This window comes from Balearica regulorum, chromosome 14, assembly GCF_011004875.1.
Source record: "Balearica regulorum gibbericeps isolate bBalReg1 chromosome 14, bBalReg1.pri, whole genome shotgun sequence".
Taxonomy (NCBI): domain Eukaryota; kingdom Metazoa; phylum Chordata; class Aves; order Gruiformes; family Gruidae; genus Balearica; species Balearica regulorum.
This window is the reverse complement of record NC_046197.1, coordinates 3,304,327-3,330,441: the sequence shown is the minus strand read 5'-3', so window position 1 is coordinate 3,330,441 and position 26,115 is coordinate 3,304,327. Positions and strand designations below refer to the sequence as shown.

The following is a 26,115-nucleotide window of genomic DNA, read 5'->3' as shown; positions in this document are numbered from 1 at the left end:
GCAGCAGCCGTTCATTTCAGGGACCTGCTGTGCTGAACGCTGGATGATCCACAGTCTGTTTTGCAACCTACAGCAAGGATGCGTGGATGGTCAGATTGAAAGGAGTAAAAAAAGGCAGTCATTTTGCATATGATGTTTTTATATGCAGTAATAACATATTAATAGTAAAAAAAAAAAAATTTCCTAAGATTTCTTTTGGCTTTGGTGAAGAGAGGTGAAAGCCCATAAGTTTTCAAGTGATTCTGGAACTTGAAGACATTTCTGCATTTGTTTTTGCGTGGTTGTGATTGTTACAGAAATGCGTTTGAGGGTGGATGGACTTGAATTTAGGTGACCTTCTTTGCGATCGGTTACCGAAGGCGGCATATGTTACTAATTTGTTTGAGATTTATGAAAGAGAGTCTCTCTTACGGTATATATAAATGGACTTTCTTATCTCAGTAAAGTTAGCTGCTTGAGGGAGTATACTCTTCAGGGCAGGGAAACTGTGAGAATGGATTTCAGCACTGATCAAATAGGTTTTATCTCGTGAAATCGACACTGCATGAAATTTTATTTTGGAGTATGGATACTCTCTGCTGCAGGCCAGATGCAGCCCAGGCTGGCATGGCTAATTCACCTTGGCCATGCTCCAGCAGAGCATCTTGTTTCAGCAGAGCGGTTAAGCGCGTGCTTATCTTTAAGCAGGCAGCTGAATCCTGGTGGTTTCACTGATGCTCTGGACCACGGCGTCTTGACCAGGGGGCAGGTCAACTGCAAGGAGAACCTGTAGCATGTTCCTCCTCCAGGATTTCTTCCCCTGGGTTAGAGCCGGATCGGTTACTGGGGAAGTGATGGAGTGATACGTGCTTGGGATGACTTTATTTCAGGGGTCGGTGTCCTCTGCCGATCCCCGCCTCAGGCTGCCGCTGGGCTCGGACAAGGTGTTGGGGTTGTGGGAGATGCCAGCCAGGCCCTCGGCCAAGGGAGGAGGAGATGTCATCCCTCTGGGCTGCGGCGTGCCCTTCTTGCGAAGGGAGGAGACGTTTAATTAGCTGATCTTAGGCAGGAGAACTGTGACAAACATGCGCAGGCGGGATCGTGGCATGTTTGGAGCTGGCCGCAGTGCGGGATGGCTCCGCGGGTGCTCCAGAGTCCACCCGGGCACTGCGGCCACAGGCTGGGGCCTCTGCGGTGAGAGTGCTCGAGAGACGATTAAAAGAGAGAATTCAAGCATGTTTTGGAAAACAGATTGCCTTTTCTGTTTGAAGTTTCCAAGAAAGCAAAGCAACCTGCCCTTCCCCCTGTTTCAGATCCCACCTGTTTTGGTTTTTTTTCTTAGAAAAATGTGAAATTCATTAACATGTGGTGAAAGCAATGTAACGACGTCATCTCAATTTAAAATCTATTTAAAATCTTAAAAATGGTGGAGCCAGAATCTTAACTGTAAATAGCCTTGCTTTTGTGGGTACGATGCAGACTGTCAACATTACTTGAACATCTCTGGTTTTAGTAGTTTAGCATCCTTTGCAACAATATCATTTGAAAAGAAGGCAAGAGGAGATGTAGGAAGAAAAAAAAAAAGAATATTATTCATGTCTAAAGCAAAGTCTTGCTTGCTGTGGTGCCTCGGGAGAGGAGAGCGAGCAGAGCCTGGCTGAGGAGAAGGACATGAGCTCCATCAGCATCCCGCGGTACCCTCCTGGCAGGTGCCGTGGCTGCTTCTCCTCTGGCGTCCCCAGTTTTGGGTCACGGCTTCTTGCTGCGCTCTTTTCTGAGAGTGGGAAATACCACTACGATGAATCGTGTAATTCTTGTCTGTCACCTAAAATGTCTGTTTAGGCGCAGCGTCGCCATGAATCTCCTTTTGCTCAGCCTGGGTGTTTAGCTCCTGGAGTCTCCTCCTGACTTCTGAGAGCAAAATAAGAGAGTTAAATCACTTTCTCTCTTAGGACCTGGGATTCAAATAGCATAATCCCAGCATTTAATAAGGGCAGCAAAAGCGATCCCGCAACATCGCTGTAAACCTGATGGCTGTTGCCGCTGTGTTGAATATAATGTTTTTGTTTGGGTTGCTTAGTGAAGGTCTGGTGCTAAGCAGCACTGCCTGCCTGAAGTTTTCCTCCTGCTGCTCATCTGTGCGTCTACTCGATAATTGGAAACGCTGAAAAGTTCTTCTGAGGTTTTGACTTTCAGGGAGTATTTGGCTTCAAAATATTTGCTGGTATGAGATGACATATGTAGGAGGCTGAAGTGGGGCTGTTTTGCATGTTGTGGCCACTTGTTCTTATGTGTTTTAGCCTGGAATGGACCTGAATGAGGATTTATTGACCCTTTTCCATTTGCAATCCCAGCTCCATCCCCACACCAGTATATCAGAACACTGCTTGCAAGCTTAGGAGGACAAGTGTGCCGTCTCAGGAGTGTGTTAGGAAGAGAAGTAGTAAACCTGCTAGCAGTAAATGTTGTTCCTCAGCCAGTCCCAACCCTAAGCATCATTAAATTCCCATGTGATTCTTATTTTGTGGTGGATTTTGTCTCTTACATGCAAGTGGTAGACAGCATTAGAGTTCACCAACGACAAGTAGACTTTGAATGGTCTTTGTCTTGGTCAAATTAGAAATTGCCTGTTGTGTGGTGGTTTCATGTGGGTGCCACTCAATAATCTTTTGCTTTTGATTTCCGAATGATTTATTGTCCTACGAAGGGAGTCTGCCACCAAAATGTTGTCCATCTGTGAGCGTGGAGTGGACAGCGTGGATGTTGTGGTTCAAACGCTCTCGAGAACAGATCACAGAGCCATTTCTGGGCTTTTGTATTGTGAGGGAATGAAGTGCTTTTGGGTGCATGCTGCCCAGCCTCCCCTTCCAGAGAGCATCCTGAGATGAGAATGTCCACATTGTCTGGTCCTCACCTTGGGCAAGGCGGGACAACTCCCTGGAAGCAAAAGCAGGGATCCTGTTTTGGTGTTTCTTGGGAACAGTTAAGATTGGAAACAAGACCTCCAGAGAAGGGCAGATGTGTCAGAGAAAGTTTCTGGTAATATTTTCAGGCTGTAATGAATTAAGGCTAATTTAATCCATTGGCCGGAAAATCCAGAAGAAGTGGTTGAAGCGATCAGACTCCCGCTGATGGCGGGCTGGACGTGCTGGTTTGGCTCTCGCTGGTTCTTGTGACCTCTCTCCAAGCCCTGGTCCTGTTGAGGCGGACAGAGATGTGTCCATAGACCGTCACCAAGGAGCTGGCTTCACTGAAAAGCGGAGCTGGCAAAAAAGTTAGGCTGAAGAGTGCCCACGTACAAATGACACTTTTATCATAGTGGATTTTATGCCTGTGCGAAGCTGGAGTCCAGTCTGGTAATGTCAGCAGAAATAATTTTTTCCCTTGGCTTGTTCCCTGGATTAACTAATCTGGGGAATCAATGCAGCTACTGAAGGTGAAGCACAAATTCTCTGAAACAGAGTTGTCCATCCCCTTTCTCCCATACTCATCTGTGTAACCTGGTAGAGACTGTGCATATGCAAAAGAGACCCTAATTTATGTCCAGCGTGGCTGACTGGGGTTAAATCAAAGCAGGACCAAGCAGAAGTTTTTACTCAAAAAAACCCCCAAAAAAACAACAACCCACAGTTTGATTGTAAAAACCCAGGTTTGGTTTACTGTCGAGAGCCAGCTCTGGCTAGAATTACACGTTGAGTGCCTGATACCGCGGCCACAGCTGTCAAGTGAAGGGCAGCCAAATCCGAGTCCTCTCGCGCCACATGCCCGTTGGCAGGTTGGTGTGCAGGCTTTCTGCCCAAGATGCTTGTTTTGTTTCATGGTCTGGTCTGTTCTCTCTTCCCCCCCCACCCATCCCCATCCCCTCTCAGATGTTTGCTGCCGAGGAGAATGTAGATTTTCGGATACATGTGGAGAACCAGACGCGAGCGAGGGACGACGTGAGCAGGAAGCAGCTTCGGCTCTATCAGCTCTACAGCAGGACAAGTGGGAAACACATCCAAGTGCTCGGCAGGAGGATCAGCGCCAAAGGAGAAGACGGAGATAAATATGGTAAGAGTATTTACTGGGATCCCCCAGACTCCGGGTCAAAGGCTTTAATCCTGTGATTTGGGCTGAGAACCTCTTGGGAGAAAAAATAAGAGCAGCAATAAAAAACAGGACAAAAGGGAAAAAAAACCCCAACCCTTTCCAGGTTAAGAACGTGGGATTTGGTGTGTTGGAGCAGGCTGTCAGTCCGGTGCCCGGCTGCGGGCAGTTCCCACGGTAGTGTCATGTCCCAATTTATTAATATATGATGGTGCTTGAAGAGAAAAAAAAATCTTTTTCTGCCCACCAGATGAGCTTACAGTGTATCTACTGTAATTCATAAGCGATACCCAGGCTGGCGATTGGGGATTGTTCTTTCCCTGTGAACTCTGGGCTCGAGTTTGGGTGAATCCAGTGCTTCAATGAAGCACTCTCACCTTTCTAGGGGGGGAGGATACTTGGTTTGAGCTGAAGTTAAGCAGACTTTGGAGCTTTGAGCTCAAGCTGAATCTTGGGGCGTGTGGGTCCTGCAGGAATGCAAATAATTGAACTTCCCCTGGGCTAGCAGCGTGTTCAGCTATTCTCATTGTGGTTGCACACAAGCAACACGCTAGAAATGCTGCTGAATTACACAAAAACCCTATTTCTGGTACATTTTGAGATGGTTGCAGCAGAGATACTTTTGCTCAAGTTGGTTGCTGGAAGGATTTTAGGGCTGTTCAGAGAACTGCTCCTTTTTCTCTTACGGACGTACAGCCCCGTGAGCTCCTGCCTTGCTGCAGAGGCGTGTGCATGCATTGGCTAGCACGCACGTTCACGTGAGGTCGACTTCACGTGCAGCACTGGCGAGGTGGGCTACGACGATGGCAGGTCAATATCTGGGAAGGGTCGTTCCCTCGGGGAGCTTCAGGCAGGACGAGCTACATGCCGTGCCTCGCACAGAGGGCAGGTCCTGCCGCCGCGCCGGGGAGGTGACAGCTGGAAAGCGCCTGGCTGGTGTGCAGTGAACCCCCACGGCTGTTGCGTACCGTCACCCAATCTCTGGGAGAAAGCCCTGCCCCGAGGTCTTACCAACCTTGTCCTTTGTCATTCCCAAATTTCCAGATAAAACAGGAGTGGAAAGTGCCACATGGCTGCTAATTATTGTGTCATTTTATTGCATTAATCCTCTTAAGGTTTGATATGTAAACTAGTCGCTGCGTGCTGGCTTCCCAGGAAACGCTCTTGCCCACGGTGCCTGTCAGGTAACGTGATGCAGTTCTCCTCTCCATAAAAGAAGGCAGCATTTACCGTGGGGTGCAGCAGGGAAGTGTGCCCGTGAGCAGCTGACAAGTGCTAATTTATGTGTCAAAGCCCATCTTGTCCCCTTCATACATATGCAATCGTGTCTGAACAACAAATCCTCGCGCGGGAGCGTGCTCGTGACCGGTGGCGATGCCGCACAATCACAGAGCCTGAGATTTCCCGTCTGGGGAGCTCCCCGGTGCCTGCCTCGCTGCTCGCCACCAAATCCTCTCTGCTCCTGGTTGCTGGCATCCTTCTAAGGACCCGGAGTGCTCCGGCCGTGGGGGCCGTTTGCTGACACCCCGCCTGCTCCCTCCCCCCCGCGCCTCCTAATAAAACTCCTTGACGCATCAAGCTGCGAAGCCTTCCCGTCCCTAGCCGTGCTGAAAGGTTATGGAAATCTGTTCGTCATCGTGCTTGGCACGGGAACGCTTAAAGCATGATAATCGGGGAGACAGTGAGGTGGGACGTGGAGGTCCAGGATGTGACCACGCAGAGCTTCTAGCTGTGATAATGAAGGGGGGAGAGATGTCAGAGTTACTGAAGTGAGAACCATCTGTGTTACAGCCAAAACTGGATACAAAGGCAATGACACAGGATTCATTATGTGCTGGGAACCCCTCCCCCCGAGGCATTATCATGGAGTAACCTTTGATCAAGACCAGAGAGAGGCTTAAACCAGGTCTGGGGATCTCAACAGTTGCGAACTTTTGATCCACGTCTCCGTCTTGCTGGTCGGGTCTGCCTCCGAAGGAGGACACCTTTCCTCTCAGGTGGCAGATGGCCGGTTCTCCTCCTGCCCTTTTTCTCTCCTTCCTTCTTTCGCTGCCTCTACGCTGGCACGGTGAGTCTGAGCCAGGCTCAGCGCCGGGGAGCGCCCAGCTCCCTTCTTGGCTACGTGTCCCTCGCAGACGGTGCAGTCTCCCACAGCTTCTCCAGTGCCTTAACCCTGTCCCCACTGACAGGAGGGGTGATGGCGGAGCCGATGCGGGTCGATGTCCGAAGGATTACAGCCCGGGGAAGGCTTTGGGAGGACGAGCAAGAGCCTGAGCATCTCAGAAAAGGCAGGGGATGTGGGGAAAGGTGCCCGTGAGCTGGCTCCAGCCCTGAATGCTCCCAGCAAACTCAGCCCCAGTGAGCGAAGGTTAACGTTAGGCAAGGGCAAGGCAGGCTCAGTCTTAACGTGGGAAGCTCCGTGGAGCAGCCTGGCTGTGGCTGAGGTCCGTAGTGCTCATCACCAGCAATTAGCACTAGCTAGTTTTAAGGATGGGGGAACTAATAACGTTTTAGCACCTCTTTCCCTTCTCCTCCCATACATTCACAACTGGTTAACGAACAGTGTCCAAATGAAGAGATGCTTTTTTTCCTCTTTTTTTTTTTTTTTTTTTTTGCACATACACATATTCCAAATGGCTGGCGTGAGAGGGTTGTCCTGCCTTTGAAGGGAGATTAGTTTTATTGCAAGCTTTTATTGACTTCTGTAAAACTTCTCACCTCTTGGTTGAAGAGAATGCCCAGAAAAGAGGGGAGGTGGCAGATCTCAGGCAGGGAATTGCTCGTTTCCATGAGTACAGCAAAATGACCGCCCAGCCCTGGTTCAGGGAGAGAAGGTACCGCAGGGCTGGGGGAATCCGGACGGAGGAAGCCCCCTTGAATGTTTTATCCGGGTCTGCAAATGCCACGTGCAAGGAAAAATGCATGCTCTGCAGTGCATAGTTTTGCTGGCATAATAATTCCGGTATGGAATTTTTGGTTTATGCGTTCTTTGGGGACAAGATCTGGCCCCATGTGTCAAATTATTAAATGGCAAATTAAGTCAGTTAATAGAATTAATTGAGTCGATGTAATCCTTTTAATCAGGTGGATTTGATCTCTTCTCAGATGAATTAGAATCCATTAACAGATAAGTCAATTATTGGACTAAATTAAATCTAATAATAATGCCTGCTGCTCACAGCAATGCTAATTAATCTAAATACACTTACCTATCTCCCAAGGTTGTTTTTTTTTTTTTAAGGCTTAATTGATGTTCCTAAAGTGCTCTGAGATCTTTAGATAACAGTCGATCTATGTGAGCAAAATATTATCTCTTAACAGACTATAAACTAATTAAAAGACTGATCTATTTACAGATTGCATTTTTACTTTAATCTCTTCAACCTATTCAGGAGTTTGCACTGGCCCAGAAAAACAATATTGCTGTTATAAGCTTATTATTACTTTACAGGTTCCTAAGTGGTCCTTTCATTCAGAAAATGAAAGGAGGAAGGAGAAAAAACAACCATTAAAGTGCTGACAAAAAAAAAAAAAGAAAAGGACCTGGAACCTTTATATTCTACCTCCGATAAATGGTACAGATAGGGAAGAGAGGGATCAGTGACCTGAAACCTTAGATCCTTTCATTTATTTTCATTTCACAAAAGGCAGAAGACATTCTATCCTGTTTGTTCACGATCTTTGTATCCGGCGCAGTTGGGGAGACAGAGCTTTCTTGGTTGCGTGAAGGCATTTTTTTGCCTCATTTGTATTTCACAGCCATGTGATTTTTGTTTTAATTTGTCCCTGGCTACTGCTGTCCTGCGGGGCGACAAGCAGTGATAGCCATCAGGAGAGAGGCGAGGGGGGTGTGAGAGGTCTTTGGGCTTGCCCTCTCTGCGGAGGGAATTTTTATTTGCGGCGAGTGCTTGGGTGTCCTGAGGGCTGGGATGCGGCGCGTGTAGGTAGATCGTTAGTCCGTGTGTGCCAGGTTGCTGGCCAGTGGTATTTTGTCCATTGACCTAGTCTATCGCGCTTCAAAAAGCCCTCGAAGGTTCTTAAACCATCTGTTTTATAAACCCTCTCGTCTACAGCGTGGGAGGCTTTGTTTGAGGACGCCCCGCGCAAGGGGCAGCGCACAGGTATGGCGTCTCTCCTGCTCAGCGTCCCGTCGCTGCCAGCGTTTCCAGCCCCGCAGGGGGATGGACCCTGAGCCAGGGAAGTCCTCTGGATGACTCCCCCGAGTTCACTTCAGTGGGTTTTAGCTCAGGACTCAAGTGATGCTTCCGAGACCTGGAGGTTTGGGGAGGTTAAAGCGTGGCTTTGCTAGCAGGGTGTCAACAAACCTGGGGTCGGGCAAGGAGGGGAGCAAATTCCGGAGGCGGTGTGCATGCGTGATGCCAGGCGTTCCCTCCGCGTGTCATGGGCGTTCCTGCTACAGAACAGATGTGCTTTTCGGGTGGTACGGGGAAAGCAAAGAGCTTGGGGAGACGGGTGCCTCCTTCCTGGGGCCACCCCAGCCTGGGTGATGTGCTCCGCAGCTTGCAGCCCCCGCCTTCTGCCCTAGCTGGAGCTTCCCAGAGATGCCAGTGGACAAGCCCATGGAGAGCACATTACAGCTGTCTAGACATCAGCCACACTCCATCCCGCCAGAGATTTCATTTGTGGTAGAAGTGGGCTCTGTTCCATGAGGAGGTGTAATATGTGTGGAAAATATTATTATAGCAAAATAGTCTCCTTTAATTGACTCTAAATTTTGCAGGATTCCTTCCTAGGTTTGGGTAATCCTCTGCTCTCCAGAATTAATGAGCTGACATAGCACTTCTTTGGGTTTGGCAGCCTGACAGCTAATTTAGAACTCCCTAAACTCATTTCACTAATGACTCCCATTTGTTCTATCTCAAAGCCTGGAAACAAATGCAAAATACCAGTGCCATTGTCCCATCTTTAGCAAGTCATTCCTTCCCCTCAGTATTTCTGGCACCTTAACAGCAAGCTGCCTTGGGAAACCTGATTAACCCTTTCCCTCCCTAGAATAGTTAAAATCAATTTTGATCCCCCTCCTGGGAAGAAAAAAACTCCACTCATTGTGGCTGGAAGGTGCAGAATTAACCTGCGAGAAAGACGGGAGATGTAGCCCGAGAGGCAGTTGGGGTTAGCTAAATATAGCTGGATTTCCACAGGCTGGACGTGCGGAAACCTGCTTTTCTTCCCAGGAACCAGGTATGTGCGAAGGGACTGTCCGTCGCGGTGCAGCTCAGCCCCGTGCCCCCCGTGAACTGTGATTTGCGTTGTAATTTATTCCGCTGAACCATCAGGATGGCTGTTTCCTATTGAAACGACCTATTGCTGCCTCCAGTCTCTTCCCATTACAGTTTTGACGTGACAACAAGACAAATAATTTTTTTAAAAGACCTTTTATCTTCTAAACCATTTATTTTCACTTACTTAGCCCGGGGGCAGAGCTGACCTCAGCTAAGGGATGATCATTCACCATGGCAGCTGTACAGTCATATGGGTCCTGGGGACTGGCCTGAGCCGGAGAAGCCTTTGCCGTCCAGCTGCTGTGTTGTGGCTTGGGTGGGGTGGTTTTTTTTTTTTTCCCTTCTTGCCCAATATCCCCTGATTGCTTTATTTTTTTTATTTTTTTTTTTAAATTTTTTTTTTCCCCTTCAAATATCTCCCCGTCTCATCTGCAGCGGTGAAGTTTTCCTTTGAAAGCATGGGGGGATGAGCTCCCAGGCTGCGCTGGTGGCGAGGAGCCTCCGTTGCCCTCACCTTCCCAGGCGACTCCGAAAGGTTCGGCAGCCATTTGAAATGCGCTGTAAGCATCTTATACGAACCATCTGTACGTTTACCGTGAATTTGAGGCATTTTTATTTTTCATTCTGCTGTGTGCTGTGCCTGTGCCAGCATAAGGGAAAGCTCTGCTTAGGCGGGATGAGAAGTTTGGGAGGAAAAATCCAAGCCTTTTGCTTTATGATTCACGACAAACCTATTTCAAACAATGTATTCGTTGGCAATTTCCTTTACTTTTGGTTTTGGTAGCAGCTACCCCAAGCTCCCGCTGCGGCCAGCTTCGCACCTGAAGTTCAGCTCTTTCTGCAGCGGTCCCTGTTTTGACACTGCAGTGATTTTTTTTTTGATTTGACACTGCAGTGATTTTTTTTATTTCCCTACTTCTGGGCCTTGATAGCTTAAAGAGCCTTGACTTTCACGGGGAGAGGGGAATAAAAAAAAATAAAATAAATCACCCTGTAGCTCTGTGTCCAAACTTCAGGTCTCCATATAATCATTGATCAGGGTTTGGAAAGCATAGGCCTGTCTGTCAGGAAATATTAGGGACCCAGAAATAATGAGAAGTAGTAATTTAGAGGTCTGCTGATAATTTGTCATTTTTAATTTCTGCGTGGAGTGGGAAGTGAGTTACAAAGTGAAAAATCTTTATTTTCATGTAAGTTGTAAAAGGGTTTTTTGTTAACAGTTTGTGTGTGTATATAATTCTGTGCTGTGATTTAAGTGTTCCCATTAGAAATGCAGAATAGGAAATAGGATCCCATCTGTGAGCAATTTAAGAGGAAGTGAGACAATGGAGTCGATTGCTGCTTCAGTTTAGATAATCAATACAAATATTATTAGTATAGTGATTTATCTTCCGAGACACTTTATGAAAATGTGAATGCCAGACCCTGAAGACAGGTCAATATGATATTATCTGTTCCTGCCTTGCTGTGGTTATCGTTTTTTTTTTCCCATGAAGCTCGAGCAGCTGCTTTGCTAAATGTTCTTCCCTGGCTGTGATGAAATAATGCAGAAACAAAGTTAAGGCTTCCCTTTCTCCTCCGTGACTCTGAAAACGCACTGTGCGTATTAGTACAAAGATTACTTTTATCTGGTATTTGTACCTGGGGACTGCCGGGTGGATACTGGGAGATGATCTTTAAGGTCCCTTCCAACCCAAACCATTCTGTAATTCTGTGATGAAGTTCTGGAAGAAGTTTGCATAATTTTCAATATATTTCTAGGTCATGAGTGATTCTGTGTGCAAATTCAGAGAGAGCTCCTTTGAGTTTATCGCAGTTTTATGTTAGTGTCTGTTATCAAGCCTTGTATTGTGGCATTTGAGGTTTTCCCATATCTAAGTATTTGGCCACTCATGAATTCAAGTCTGTTCTTGGGATGCAGTTAAAGTACCCTGCAAATAGGCTAGTCTGCATTTCTGAAAGGGTTTTTTAATTGCTTTTACGTTGGAGAGGGAGAAGGAAAACATCGTCAACAAATCATCTTGTAAATTTTGGCTTTGGTGTACGTTATCATGCATATTGTCAAGTGGCCGCTGAGATTTGTCCTTCATAAGAAATGTTTGGAGAAAATGAAAAATGACGATAAACCTATTAAGAATATGCCTAATCAAAGACAGGATGGGAAATTGAAAGGTTGGTGCGTAAAGAGCACGCTTCAGCTTGAAGATAACGTGGGATCTTGCTAGGTCGCCGTTTGAGAGACCTAACGTCAGAAGCTTGCTTTGCTGGAGACTTAATGGTGGTGGTGGTGATAGCCAAGTCGCTCAGCTGGAGCAGCTCCTGCAGTCCACTTTGCCCAGGCTAGGTGGTGGGACACTGAGGCTGGACCCTCCACACAGCAGAGAGAGAAGGACCTTTGCTCCTCACGTATAATGAAGTGGCACAAATTTCATCCTCTCAATCTCCTCGTGCGTCCCTCATCTTCAGAACAAGGGTTGCACCATTCCCTCACCTCGTAGGCGTGTCGTCAGGATAAAAGCATTGCAAACGGAGAGATGCTAAAGAGACAGTGGTAATGGAGACCACATCGGTAGCCTGCTTAGAAGTAATTATTTGGTGTTTTTTAGATGCTGTGAGACCATTCCTGTTTTCAGGTTGGGGTTTCATCAAGAAAGTGTGAGACTTTATAAAAAAATAAGGCACTTTAATCGCTCAGATTTCACCTCAGCTCTTTTAAAAACCAGATAGTCAGGAATTTCCGCAGCTGCGAGGTGGAGCACAGCAAACATTAACAACGCCAGGAGCATTGCGTGGCCGTCTGGAAGAGCAGAGAAGAGCCTGGTCCCCTACAAAACTGCACCGAGCCTCAGGCTCGGCGGAAAGGTGAAAAATAATGAAGCTCCGAAGAGGAGAAATTGCTGATGCATGACGCTTGGAAATCTGTAAGAGTCCAAAAAGGGAGCTGAAAATACCCCCCAAAAATGACTATCTGTGGCTTGAACGAAATAGTGTCCGATCAGCATTCAGAAACCGCTGAATTCAGGCCGTTCCAATACTGGCATTTTCCAGACTGCCTGCCAGTCAGATGCAGAGGAGAACACGTGTAGAGCGTCTGCGGTCTCAGCGCTCGCAAGAAGGGGAAGGCGAGCTGGAAGTAAAGGGAGTGAGAAGGCCCAGTAAAAAACCCCCTATTTCTTCTTACTGTGAGGAAGAGAAGGGGTGTTGGGGTTGGAGGGAGATGGTTGCATGGCCGCACTCTGAGCATCCCTTGCAATGAGCTGTGCTAGCAATAAATAGCACGCTCTTTGGTCCCGGATGAATTTTTAAACTCTTTTCTGAATGCCCGTAATAGATGATTCATGCTTTTATGGGGACGTAGAAGCTGAGCCCTTCTAAATGTCTCCTGAGCTTTGTGTCCCTGACTTCTACTGCAGTCACTTTGGGGATGTGCTTGTCCTTTTCTGGTGCTACCTGGAGGTGGTTGAGCTTGAAGAATCACCGGGTAGTGCTCAGATTTATTTTGCCCTCATCTCTGAGAGCTGAAATGAGTGCCTAAAAGGCCATCTCCTCCTCTGCATTTGCGGCTGCCAAATAGGGGTGCCTTTCTTCCCAAAGCAATAAGAACGAACCCTGCCATCTGCCATGACCCTGCCTTCTTCTAGCTGTAACGAGCTTTGGGTCTTCTCCAACAAGCAGTTTCCCAGCGATCACAACTGGATGGCAGCTGTGCTGGCTGGAAGGATCTGGCTTCAGGTAGTGCCATGGAGAGGAGTCCTTGTTCTCTGGCAGCTGCTCCGCTGCTTCTGTTCCTCATCCAAGAGCTGGGCTGGTGGGATATGGAGGAGGAGCGGATGTTGTGCCTGAGTGACACGATGGTGACGCAAGCCATTGGCGTTTGAGCATATGGTAGGCGGCATATGCTTGGGATCCTGGCTTCAAGTTGGCACAGCTGGTAGGGTTTGGTTTATACCTGATGTTCTCAAGTGCTTTTGGAAGGCCAAGCAGGAGAGGAAACAGGTGGTCAGATGTGAGAGGGGAGCTCTATCAGCAGGGGACATCACCCACAGCCGCCGGAGGTGGTGAAGACATCAGTATGGAGAAGCGGCAGGGCTAAGAATAGGATGGCATGTAACCACCAGATAAATCTAAAAAAATAATGTCCAAATGGCCTCAGTGCTTGGCCAGGGACAGTCACGAGGCTCACAGTGTGTCCATGCCCCCCATGTGGCATGGGTGTGAGGGGTAGCCTCACCACAAAAACCCCATTACTGCTCTGGCAGATTTTTGCAGGGGTGAGTGCTGAAGCAGACTGAGGGGTGCTTTGGGTTCCTAGTTTCAGGTCACACATTGTGTCCAGGCAGAGGGGGAACTCTGCAGCTGCTGAAAGCTGGTCTCGTCCTGTTGGGATCAGTGATGTTGTCCCAGGTTCCAGCAGCAAAGGAGCTTGCCTAAAGGTAACTTTAGTGTAAATCCCAAATAACATTTCTGCTGGTTGCATGGAGGGATCACAGGGCTGGATCGCTGTTACAGCTGAGGCCTCATTATCCTCTTTCCTATGCTCGTGAAACTCCACCGACTTCAGCAGAGCCATTCCTGGAGCTCCTGTGTGAGACTGAAAGGAGATTAAGTGCCCAGCAGTGCCTCCCATTCCTCCTGTGTCTTGCACCTTTGTTAAGACCTTGCATTTCAAACCATTTTAGCCGGTGGGAGGCAAATCAAAGCTGTTAGGTTTTAGCCGGTGACAATGGTAGGGTGCTGCGTGGTGTGCCCAGCCCCTTGCCTTTGTGCAACGCTTGCTCAGTGGTGATTCTCGCCTTTATTTCGTTTGCTTCTGCATCTGCATTTGTAACCGATTTTTTCAAGTGAAGTTTCTGACTGGTGACTCATTAGGAGTAAATAGGCAAAAGGATATTGACTTTACACCTACTAATTTGGGGGTGCTAACAAGCAAATGTAAGAGCTGTATAGTCACTGGGTAAATCGTTCCACCTGGGAGGACTGGAGGAGGGGAGATAAAAAGCATTGCAAAGAAACCACGCTTTTGTTTCTAGCTAGGAGCCTTGATTGTTCTTGCAACTGTAATGCCTTTGGGTGGACATTTGACGGTCACCATTGCTGTAACCTGCTTTGAGCTTTGCCAGGCTTTTCTAGCGCTGGAACTATTAGACCCATGTGGGCATGAGAAGAAGCTAAGATCCCAATTAGAAGATGCTAAATATGTTCGCTCAGAAATGAGGTGCCCTTTACGGCGGCTTGTGGAACAAATCCTTCTTCCTGCACCATATGTGAGTGCAGGGCGGCGATGAGTCAGGATGTGTGTCGCTGCCGGTGCTGGTGTGCTGCGTGTGTGCTGCGCTCGAAGGAGAGTTAGAGACATAGAGTAGCTTTAGTATAGCTAGTATAGGTACGGACAGCAGCGCACATCAGCGGTGTGGGATGCCCGTTAGGTAAACGTGACTCAGCGTTGCTCCGTGGACTGTGGCTGCAGGAGCAGCAGAGGCTCGTGGCCATGGGCAGCTTGCTCCTGCTGAGGTCGGTGCTGAGTTTCTCTGGCGCTGGGGCCCAAGTCAGCTGCAGATGTGTCTGCCCCCATCCAGCCACATCTCTGACGCAGTGACCACACACCCTTAGGTGGGCTTAAATCAAGACAAGGATGTCAGCTTTCTGGGGAAGAGCAACCTGTTGCAGGGGAGCTGGAGCACAGCTAAGGAGTGATGGTCTCTAGCCCTGATGGACCTCCTCTGAGCAGAGGGTTGAGCTGGATGACCTCTGGAGAGCCTTCCCAGCCTAAATTATTTTGTGATTTGGTGAGTGTCTTTCAACACTGATTGTCAGAACAGAACTGGTGGATAAAGTCATCAATGATCCATTGCTTTGAAGGCAGTGGTTCTCCTTTGGATGCATTCAGTGGGACCCTTAGGAAGTGTCTTTTCATGGTTTGTCCCTCACTTTTCTCCTTGTGATTTTTGTATTGAGATTTTTAAGAATTTATATTATTTAAAAAGTTGGATGTAGGCAATGTTTTCCATTCTACCGCTTTAGTCCTTCTGCCCTTTCCCTCAGCTTGGGGTGACCCACTTACATCTGTAAAGATGATACCATCTGCACAAGGGTATATAAACTGCAGTTTATAAAGGCGTGTGCTGCGGAGCGGAGAGGCACACTTCGTACCAGTGCAATAACCAGTTATCATCTCCACTCCTTTCTGGACATGAATCTGGTTTACTGTGTACTTTGGATGGAAGGAAGGAGTCCCCAGCCCTGCCGTATCTGATGCCAGGCTCCCTTTCACCGGCTCCCGCTCTGCGGCTGTGCCTTCCAGCCTCCCTCCTCCTCGGTGCCTGACCTGGCTGCAGCCAATATCTGTCTCTCAGCAGGAGGAACGTGAGGAAACGCAGCAAACTTCAGCTCCTGGGGCTAAATTGTTGTGCTCTGTAACAGCAAACTGTGTTGAACTAATTGACAACCAGCTTTAAACGTACCCCGATCAAGCAAATACATTGATTTATTTTTTCCTCTCTTACCGAGTGTTAAGCGGCTTCCAGCTTGGTTTCCTCCCCAAGAACTGGATAACTCATCTATTGTGTAGTAAAACTGATGGGCAGTTTTAACCTCTATACAATCCTTTCAGTCTGCAGAGGGAGGAAGGAGTTTCTTATACTCGTATGAATGTTTGACCACTTAAAAAAAGCAAAACAAAAAAAGCCCAACCCAAAACCACACACAATAACAAAAGATGATCCATTTTCTCTGGATGTCTTTGAAAGAAGCTTAGTTTAGAGACAGACCGGAGAGAAAGGCTATTGATTTTGTTTGACCTCCAAACAGACTGCGGTCAGTATATTTTCCCTGTTGGAAGTGGTTCAGGGCTCTGAATTTCCATGTCAGCGTTTGTATTCTGAAGTGCACTGGAGCTTTTGCTGCTTCTTCAATAAATAGCAAGCTGTAGGGAAAGGTAATGCTGGTATATATGTATTTCCCTCTGGGTCTGCTCTTCCTTTCTTTTTCTCTCCTATACCACTCCGTTGTGTTGCTGATAAAGCATTTACAAGTCCTTTTCACTGAACCTCTTGCAGGTTAGTGGCTTAAGCCGGGACTACAAGCAACAGTTTTGTAATCCCTGTCTTGATTTTTCCGGTGCTGAGCCAGGTCCTTTCCCAGCCTCTTGCCTGCACCAGCACCGTTGCTGTACCTGGCGCGAGGAGAGAGACGCCTTCCTGTACGCAGTAATAAACCCTCTAAAAAATACCATCCCCTCTTCTATCCTGATTATTCTCAACCTTTACATAGGAAAACCTATTCCTACATATAGGAAAGGATTTGCACTTAGTCTTCTGCAGTGAAACAGAATATTTTGTTTGGTGACTCCCATAGTACTGGAAATGCTCTGCTCGGTACGGGTTTGCATGGTTTTGTAGATGGAAATTTGTAAAATGGCTTACGATGACCGATGTGCCCTTTCTCTGGCAATCGCCTATCAAAGAGTGGCTTCAAGGGGTGGAAATACCTGTAGGATGTGTTGATTGTCAGGTTTCTAAATGAAATGCTCTTTTGAGATGAGCAGTACCGATCGGCATCTCTCCAGGCCAAGGTGTCGACTGTATTATCTCCTCCTAATTTAACAATAGTGCTTCACACGGCATGTTTTTTGGTTTGTGTGCTTCCGCCTGCTTTGCGGCAAATTCAACACAGCAAGTCGGCTGCTGTCGGCACATCAAAGGGCCGCCCGATAAACCCGCCGCGATGTAATCAAGCTGTACGCAGAGGGTCGCTGACGCTGGATGCCAGTTGCTGAGCTCCTCTCTTGGCTTTGGCAGCACGAACTTCGTTTCTAACCCACGCGGACAGATGTTCCTCTTGGTCCTGATACTGACCCCCTCTTTAGAGAAAGGGGTGGTCTTCATTGCCACTGCCAGCCTCACGCCTGCTTCTAGCCGTGTTTTGGGTCGGGGTGGAGGCTGCTGGTAGGGATGTGCAAGAGCTTGCGGCGCGTGTGGTCTGCTGACAAGTATACAGCATCGGTTTCTAACTTAAGCGCTTAATTTCCCAAGGAGTAATAGCCCACTGCATCCCTAAAAAGTAATGAATGGTGGGAGGCGTATTTGTGCAGGCTGTGCCAAGTCAAGCTGAGGTGGCAGCCTGCGTTGCGCGCGTAACTCGAGGGACTCCCCGGAGCAGGACTTTAAGGGTTCCCCAAAACCTTTGCTGGCTGTCTGTAGCCCAAACCCCCCCTCTCCCTACATCTGAATATTCAGTTACGTTAACCGTTTGCAAATGGCTCAGCAAACACCTCCGAGAGCGGGGCGAAAGAGAGACCTGGCACTGTTAAACCTCTGCACAAACACGAAGGCGAGGAGCTGACAGAGGGAGATTGTGGGAGGTGATGGAGTCGCTCCCAGCGATGCCCTGGCCCCAGGCAGGGTGTGATCCTGCTCAACAGAGCCCAGCACCGTTCGCCCTGCGTGTCCCCACGGCTGGAGCTGCTGGAGGTGGGTCCCATGGGTGCTGCCCAGCCATGCTGGGTGCTCGTGTCTACCCCGGGAGCTGCTGATCATCCCTTGGCTCTGGTTCCCAAGGCCTGCGTGGCCTGCACTGGGCCATTGGGCAGAAGAGGGCAATGAGAGGGACTGCCATGCTGTCTGGGATGATTTAGTAATAATTATTAGTGATACAGCGAGAATATTCATCAACCTGCTACTCGTCTTGGGAGTAAGTAGTCCTGGGCTTGCAGTCTGAGCACAGGCTGGTCTGTTTAGGTATTACCCACCTCAAGGTTATCGTGGACCTTCGTTAATTAGTAAGCAGAGTTTTGCCAGAGCCCTGAGTGACAGGTGATGTGTCAGTAAAACATGTTGTTGAGAATGTAGTAGGTAATCACTGGGAAAGCAGCAATGCTATACGTTACCTTATTGCAATGGCTTCCATAGGTGGTCTGCAGTGCATTGTGATGGTGGATCAGGAATATGACAGTTTCTCGTTAATGATCTAAATCAAAAACTAAGCACACATAGAAAAGCAAAGATGTCCTTGTGTTTTAAGTGCCTGTAATCTGTTTCTGAGAGCTGGGTACCAAAATATCCCTTTGATTCTCAAAGGTAATTGTACCTCTTAATTAGCTGGAGGAAAAAAAACCACACCACACCACAGCCTGAGATCTTGCTATATAAATTATAATTAACCCCTTGGCACTGGAAGTTGAGATTTCCTGCCCCCGAGCACAAATGCAAAACGCATTAGCAGCACTTAACGTCAGGCACTCTCGCCCACCACAGCCGAGGGGTCAGCGCGCTACCCCATAAATACTGCTGCGCTCCCGAGTCCGCTAGGAAAATGGCAGGGAAGCAGTGGAAACCCGAGGGGAAGCACTAAATACACCATTTGAGGATGTTTGACCTGCTTTTTTTTCAGACCTGCAAATGCCCCAGCAGGAAGGACAACACAGAAAAAAAAAAAACCAACCCAAACCCAAAAAAAAAACCAACCCACAAACCCCAACCCCGGTGAGGAGACGGCAGCAAGGAGAGGGACGCTTCCCGGCGAGCGGTTTTGTTAGCCGACATGGCTGGTTGCTTCACCGTGAGAATGGCTCTCGGTGCTCCCGCCTCACGCACCTCCAGCGAAATAATTGTCTGGTGCCAGACACACTTGGCTGTGCCTGTTGTATGCGGAGCGCGCCGGGCAGGGGCCGTTGGCCACCCACTGCTGTCATTCACCAGCATCCTGCTTTTTTGTCTCCTTTTCATTCCCGCCCGTTGGGGGATGAGCTTTAACTCTTCACACCGGAGGTGGACCTGCGGTGAAGCGCCAGGCCGGGGCAGCTGGCGGCAGGGAGGAAGGCAGCGTGGCGGTCGCCGGGGGGAGGCTGGCCTGAGCCCCCACGGCGCCTGCGGCTCTTCCCTGCCCGCTCCCCCGGCCTGCAAAGGGTCTCAGCTCACTTCACGACCTCGGTGGAGGGCCGGGCCTGGTGGGCACCGGGATTTAGGGAAAGCCCCCTGCTTTCCCTGCCAGGAGCTCGCACAGAAGCTCCTTAGTTCAAGGTAGCCGGGTCCTTTGGGGCCCCGGATGGAGAAACGACTCTCTTCTGCCGTGGGTCGGTCCCAGGCTGGCTGCAACTCTGCGCTGGGCTACCAAGCCCTTGCAGATAAGGTGGTGTTTGCCAAGGGCTGTCTCTTGCCGCGCGGGTTGCGTGGCATGTCCTCGGGCTTTGGCGGTGAGGGGTGGCGTGGGCTCCTCCTGCAGCAGCAGAGCTTGGTGGATCTGGGGGGTGGCAGCAAGCGTGGGGTGACTTGGCCACCTCGGCAGGTTTCTCAGGTGGCTTCGCCCTCCCATGGCAAAGGTGAATGAGGGGCAGCCCTGCTCCTCGGCCTTGGCGCAGAGAAGTCAGGACTGCCTGTAAGTGTTTCAAGTCTGCTATGTATAAATAGCTGTGGGGAATTTCCTTCTCCTGTGTGCTCCAAAGATTCTAGAGGGAGACAAACCAGGAGAGCAATGCTGGGGAGGAGGGATGTGCTTGCTGGCGTGGGGTAGCGAGCGCCGGAAGGAGGGTTTGTGCTTTGTCTGAATGTCTGAAGACTGTTAAAGCGAATTATGTGCTGATTAAAGAGCTGGCCGAAGAGCCCTCCAAGCTAAACGAGCTCTGTCTGTCTGCGTTGGGATGGGTACAGGTGGTGTCACCTGCCACCCGCCGCATCAAGGCACCATCACCCCCTGCGCAGGTCCACAGGGCCACCCCCTCCAGCGCGGGGAGGGAAGGATGCTCTGGGGCGGGGAGGGGAGAAGGGGACTGAGAAAATTTTGGCTGGAAACATGGGGCTGAGTCTGAGCTTTATAGGTGACCTGGGTCTCTGGATAAACTGAAAGCGGGATAAGTAACGAATAATATAATACAGATTTTATGCTGTCAGTGCTGATTGTTTAAAGCCAGAATACCCAAAAATAAGCTATTAGAGATGTTGCCTCTTCTCTTTGCTGCTCTAGTTTATAATGCCGCAGATGAGGACTGGCTTAGTTCTGTACCTGATTTATTTTTTATATTAAGATTTAACATGGGATCTCCTTTTCTTAGTCCAAACGCTTATGATTTGAATGTAGAATTTTATTTGAGATTTTTAAAGTACCTTTATTAAAACATAAAACTAATTTTACAGTTCTGACAGGTCTTATTTAAATACCCAGTGCCAGATGCCTTTTGTCCCAAATGACTCTAGGGGAAAAGGAAAAAAAAAAGACTTTTAAAACTTCTCGTGCAATTAAAATGTAGTAAAAGGCAAGTAAATAGTCTTACCTATGCTGTGGACTGGTGGTAATAGTTTGAGAAAAGCCCCGTGATGAATGTGTTTCCAAAAAAACCCAACCAAACCAAAAAAAAACCCCAAAAACCCCAAACCGAAAAAAAACCCCCAAAACCAAAGGTGCTGAAAGCAGAGTTAATGTGATACCTGATTTTTGGTTATTTCTGTTGCTTCTGCTCTGAGCATAGTTGAAAGAGTTGTGCCAGGTCTGTAGGGAGAGACCTTTTCAAAGGGACTGATGCAGAGGACTCTCCTCCAAGGTTCTTCACCCGGGGACTCGCTTTGGCTGCAGTCGGTTCCAGAGGATGCGTCTCCCCAGGTGCTGTAGAAGATCAGTTCTTGTCCACCTCTTTCAACCCTTACCCAAAAATAGACACACTCTCATGTTCTTATCTAAAAGTGACAATTTTCTATACTTAATTTAATAATATGTTGTCTTTTATTTGGCAAAAACGAGCTTCAGCAGCACAAGCATTAAAAAGTCAGATATCTTTGAAATTGTGTTTGTGTCCATTTGTAAGAGCAAACCCTGTTTAAAAATCTTAAAAATTTTCCTTGTGTGCCAGAACATTTTTCCTGGTAGGTTGCGCTGCTGCCTCTGCTCCTCCGGGTTCCAGAGCCACAAGAATCCCATTGAAAATACCGGAGCATCCTGCAACTTTGTTTTCAGCATATTTTTTTTACTTGCTGGAAGAAGGGAAAGTTCCAATGAGCCCCTTTGAGAAAATGCACGTGCATGCTTATATTCCTAGCCATAAAATTAATTGTTGTAATTTCAACTTTTACTGGAGGGCACAGAATAGTGAAACCTGCTCGGTAGAACATAGCATCTTTGTATATCAATCAACCGCAGCTGATAATTCAACAAACGCTGCAAACGCTTTATGGATTTCTCCTGATTAGCCCCGTTTTGGAGCACTCGCAATCCAGTGGAACCTGGATGGACTGACTTTTGGAGTAAGTGCAACCATCATGGTGTTGGCACACGGGAAAGATTTATGTGTTTGAGACTCCTTGGTAAGAAGATACGGTGGTGCTAACATCACACCTACTTCATTGCTGAGGATGAGCAGCCAGCCACCAGGTTGCCCAAGAGAGCTGGGCAAGTGCTTCAGAGTAAGTGTGGTCTGTCCTACGCTTCTGGCCACAGATAAAGCAGCTTTGGAAAAGCAAGAGTACATGGGGTTCCCATAGTTGTCGTTCTCCGCTTATTGTTATTTTTGTGTACATCAGTATTTTTTTTGGGTTCAGCTGAGCCTGGGAACAAGAGAGTCAAAATAACTTCAGCAGGGTTTGTTCTTGTGGTAATTCTAACCCTCTGCGGGACGGGAAAGGTTCACGCTATTTCCAGACCCAAGAGATTCCAGTGCTTTGGATGCGTTTCAGCTAGGTGCTCAGGGCCAGGTTCTGAGGTCCTTGTCTGTTGGGCTTGACTATGTCAGTAGGAATTTATTCAAATGAGAATGATCAAAGACATCGGGGTTTGGCCCTTTATTTTTCATTTTAGGTGCTTTTTCAAGCATAACAGAGCTTCTGAACTTTTTTGAGGCTCATCCTTCACTAATTCCAGACTCTGAGCCTGGCAGCTTGTCAAGCAGTTTTCCTGCCTCTGTAGAAATACTGTCCACTCGAGCTGTGTTTGGAGGCAGCAAGACACCCTGGTGAGATAGAGGAATTTCTGTGCTAACATTTTTAACGTTTCTCTTTCCAAGCCTCCTTCTTAGTCATGGTGAGCGTGCAGGTGGCAAAGTTCAGTGAAGAATTTGTTCGCTGCTGCTCCCCGCCCAGGCATTTTTAAAGCACACAACCTATCGCCTCCAGTTTTACTGAATCTTGTCTAAATAAGCTTATTCACCATTGAAGCAACTGCCAAAATATTTTTAGTGTCTCTTATGGTGAATTATGTATAAAACATCTGCGAGAGGCCAAGTCTGATTCCCCACTGCTTAATCCTGTTTTCTTAGATCTACAAATGGGTGCAAATGGCTCCGTGTCAAAATGACAGTATTTTACATTCATTTTTCACGTGGGTAAACGATGACCAGACTCTGAGTAGTGCAGTCTTGGGCCAGTAATAAGGTACTTAAAATTTTCATGTTGTCCTCAGATACTTATTTTTCTGTTTTTCACAGAATCACAGATTCAGGGATTTATTAAATTTTTATTTAAGTTGGGCAAAATCTCTAAGACATACCTCGGTATTTATTCTGGTCTTATGTCAGCTAAACTATCAAACAATTTTCATATGCATGGGCTGATAAAAGACCTCAAAGTAGCGAATTTTCATTAAAGCTTTTCCCAAGATGTGGTGAATAGAGTTAGTTTACTGGGACTGTGTCTGGAAGCTTTGTCATCCTTTAGGAGCCTGGGCAATCCTGAGATGAGTACTTCTTTATTTTAGAATCTCCTTTTTTTTTTTTTTTTTCTTGATAGTGCCATTCTGGCATAAGCAACCCATCTCCTACAAGGTTGGGAGCCAGGTTCTCCCCAAGATGGTCCCTGAGATGCTCGGGGAACACCAGCAGCTCAGCATCGTTCCCTGGGCGTGTTTTGTTACCCGCTACTGAAACAGTAGTGGAATTTTTTGGGTGGGCGTCCCGGCAGGTGAGACCACTGTAATGGTGTGACAGGCTTAAATAGTGATGGTTTCACTAGTGTGTGAGTGATGTTTTATTGCCCAAATATCTCGGTCTGTGCCCTGCGTGGGGTTAACTGCTGCGGTGGTGTGTCATGCTTGCACATCTGTCCTGGGCTGGGTACTCGGGCTGGCGTGGTTGGCACCGGCGTGGGATATTTCCGCATGTCTTGGCTTCGTGTCATGCAGACGTGCCCAGTGAGCGCCGAGGGGATAGCTCAGCGCCCTGGACGTGGGACAGGACACCTTCTCAGTGCTAGATAGTTGTTTGCAGATGAGAGTGCCTGAGAGCACCTCCCGGAGACTGGAGCTCTTTCACCTCTGAAGTGTAGAGGTGAAACCCAGGGGAAGGTGTCCCAGAGGACACCAGGAATGGGAACTTTAGCCCTTATTTCTCTGCTAAAAGTGCTGTGATCCTGCGCTTTCCTCCATCCATCGAGCCCTTGGGGCGGTTGCAGGTAGGCAGGGCGAGGAGACAGTCCTGCGGAGGGCTGGCGAGGGGGGAAGCTCGCACCTCCATGTCCAAAGCCATGCTCCCGGCATGTCCAACCACGCAGCCGGTGGCAGAGGCAGGACCCTGAAGCCATGTAAGGGTCTTTATCAGCACTCGAGGGACTTCCGATGCGTGCGAAGTCCTTTGTGTGAAAGTATTTGTGGGATCAGGTTGCTGCACTGTAAGTGCCTTTGAGGTCTTTGCTGCATTATAGATTTTCTTCTGATGTCTCCCATGCAAATATTTAACTTGTCTGGTTCCTGAGAGCTACTAAGGCTGTTATGCGGATGGCAGGTTGTCTCTGCAGTCCTTCCTTTGTTCACACAGAGCCCTCGGTCCTGCTCCCCTCCCCGCCCCAAAATCGAGCATGGAGAAGTGCCACGGGGGACGTGGCACTGGGCGTGTGTTAAAGTGTTGATGCTCTGAGGGGCTTATGCGCTCCAAATCACGTCTTTTTCCCTAACTGCATCGGCTGACCAAGTACAAGATATGATGTTTAAATGAGGTTTAAAAGCAAACCTCGTTTTCAGAGATGGTGTTTTTAAAAGCCTGGGTTAAGACTGGGTGTTCCCGGTGTGGTCCCCCTGCTCTAACGCTGGGTACTTCCCTTGCTTGTGCAAATTAATGGCTTAAAAAAGAAAATACCTGGAGCCTGGGTCTTGGAGCTGCTCTTACTCCATCTCTCCATGACCATCCCTTGTAATAATTTGACATACGTATCCTATGCTTGCTCGAGACAGGCTCGATGAGCTAATTGCAATGGTATGTGGGTCAGAGCTCTGCCCTCCTGAGCACCAACCTTATTGATTTTGGTAGTTACTCCTGATTTGCACCTGAATAACTGAGACTGGAATTGGATTGTATGGGTTATAACTATTTAAAATGGTACAGGTTGGAGGAACATACAAGTGTGCAAATAAAACTTGAGGACGCAGCCTAGATTCCCTCACTTGTTCATAGCCTGCGGGCTTTATTAGACCCTCCAGACTTGACCTAATTTTGGCATTATTCCCTTGTTGTTATGTCATGGATGTGAAGTGGAGACAGGGTTGTTCTCTCCTATGTTGTGTCATGTAAAGGATTCCCGTGGTTTTGGTGGGGGCAGGCTGTGTTTGAGCAGGTTTCAACTATTTTAAGCACCTTTGGCCATGCTGGGGTTCACACTGGAAGATTCAGTCTTACCAGAGAGTAAATTTTACTCTCCCATCAGATGCAATGTGTACTGTGAACGTTGGAAATGCATTTTGTCTTGGTTAATAGCATCAGAATTAATAAACTGGAAAGCCGCTCTCCATCACCAATGCTGTGGTCCAGCCTCGGCGTACCTGTACATCCTTCCTCTTCATTAACTGGAAATTGTTTCAAGTGCTGCGAATGGTTTCCCCAACTTTGTAATTGCATCAGAAAAAAAGTACAATAAAAGCAACAAAATCTTGGTGCCCTCTGAGCGCCTTTTGCCCCAAAAATCTGTTTTAGCCAGCCTGCTTCAGGATGCCCATGGGCAGCATAAGCGGCTGTAGTTTCTTTTTCTCTGCAGCTCCTTTTGCAGGATTTATACCTAAAAAAAAAAAAAAAAACCAAAACACAACAATGGTGGGTAGACCTAAAGTAACCAGTCCTTCTGCACCTTCATTGTGTTTTCCCCCTTTATCTCTTCATTTATCTGAAACTGGCTGGCACTAGGCTTTTGTGATAGGTACGTGTAAACCTCACACTTCTCAGGTGCCCTCTTTCTTCTTTCTTTCCCTGCGCTTTTCTGGCTCCTGTCCTCCCACTCCCAGGAAATATTTGAAAGATAATTTGGCATATTTTCTGCCACCTTCACATATCTCCCTGACCGTGTTTTCTTAGCTGGAAGATAGCTTTTCAACGTATATATGTAATCCTTTTCACCTAGACATGTGAGGAATTCCAGTCTCTTCCAGTGGGAGTTTTCAGGAAGGTTTAGGTTAAATGGGCCAATAAGGCAATAGCATGTAGCAGAAGATCTCACCCTCTAAAGACATCTTTTCTCTTTAGCTTTCCCCCCCCCCCCCCCGGAAAATATATCAGAATATCTAGCTGTCAAAGAATTTAAACAATAATACCTGATCTGAAGGCTAGAGTGCAGGGCTTTTGAAAACAAAGATTGTAATCTCTCTGGGGTGTATCCAGGGACCGATGGCGCTGAAGTCAGGTGTCCTGAGCAGCACACTGCCGTGGGGACGCTGCTCCGGCTTGGTGGGACTTATTTCACCCGTGGATTTTCCCTGGCGCTTTCGTTGTGGCTATAGCGTCTTTATCGTGGAGGCAAACGAGACAGCAAGCCGAGCTTGGCTTACATCTCTTTAAATCTTGGTGGTGGTGACTGAGCTCTTCTCCTGCCGCGTGGGAGTGGGGTGGGAGAGCTCAGCACCCCCTTCTGCTGGG

At 47.9% G+C, this 26,115-nt stretch overlaps 1 protein-coding gene across 1 annotated transcript in view; it reads left to right on the top strand.

Moving 5' to 3' along the window:
- FGF18 (fibroblast growth factor 18) overlaps positions 1-26,115 on the top strand; it is a 73,609-nt gene that overhangs the window by 25,016 nt on the left and 22,478 nt on the right. The window contains exon 4 of the mRNA XM_075766603.1: positions 3,849-4,029. Within this exon, the coding sequence (XP_075622718.1) occupies positions 3,849-4,029 (181 nt within the window). The remainder of the gene's footprint in view (positions 1-3,848; positions 4,030-26,115) is intronic.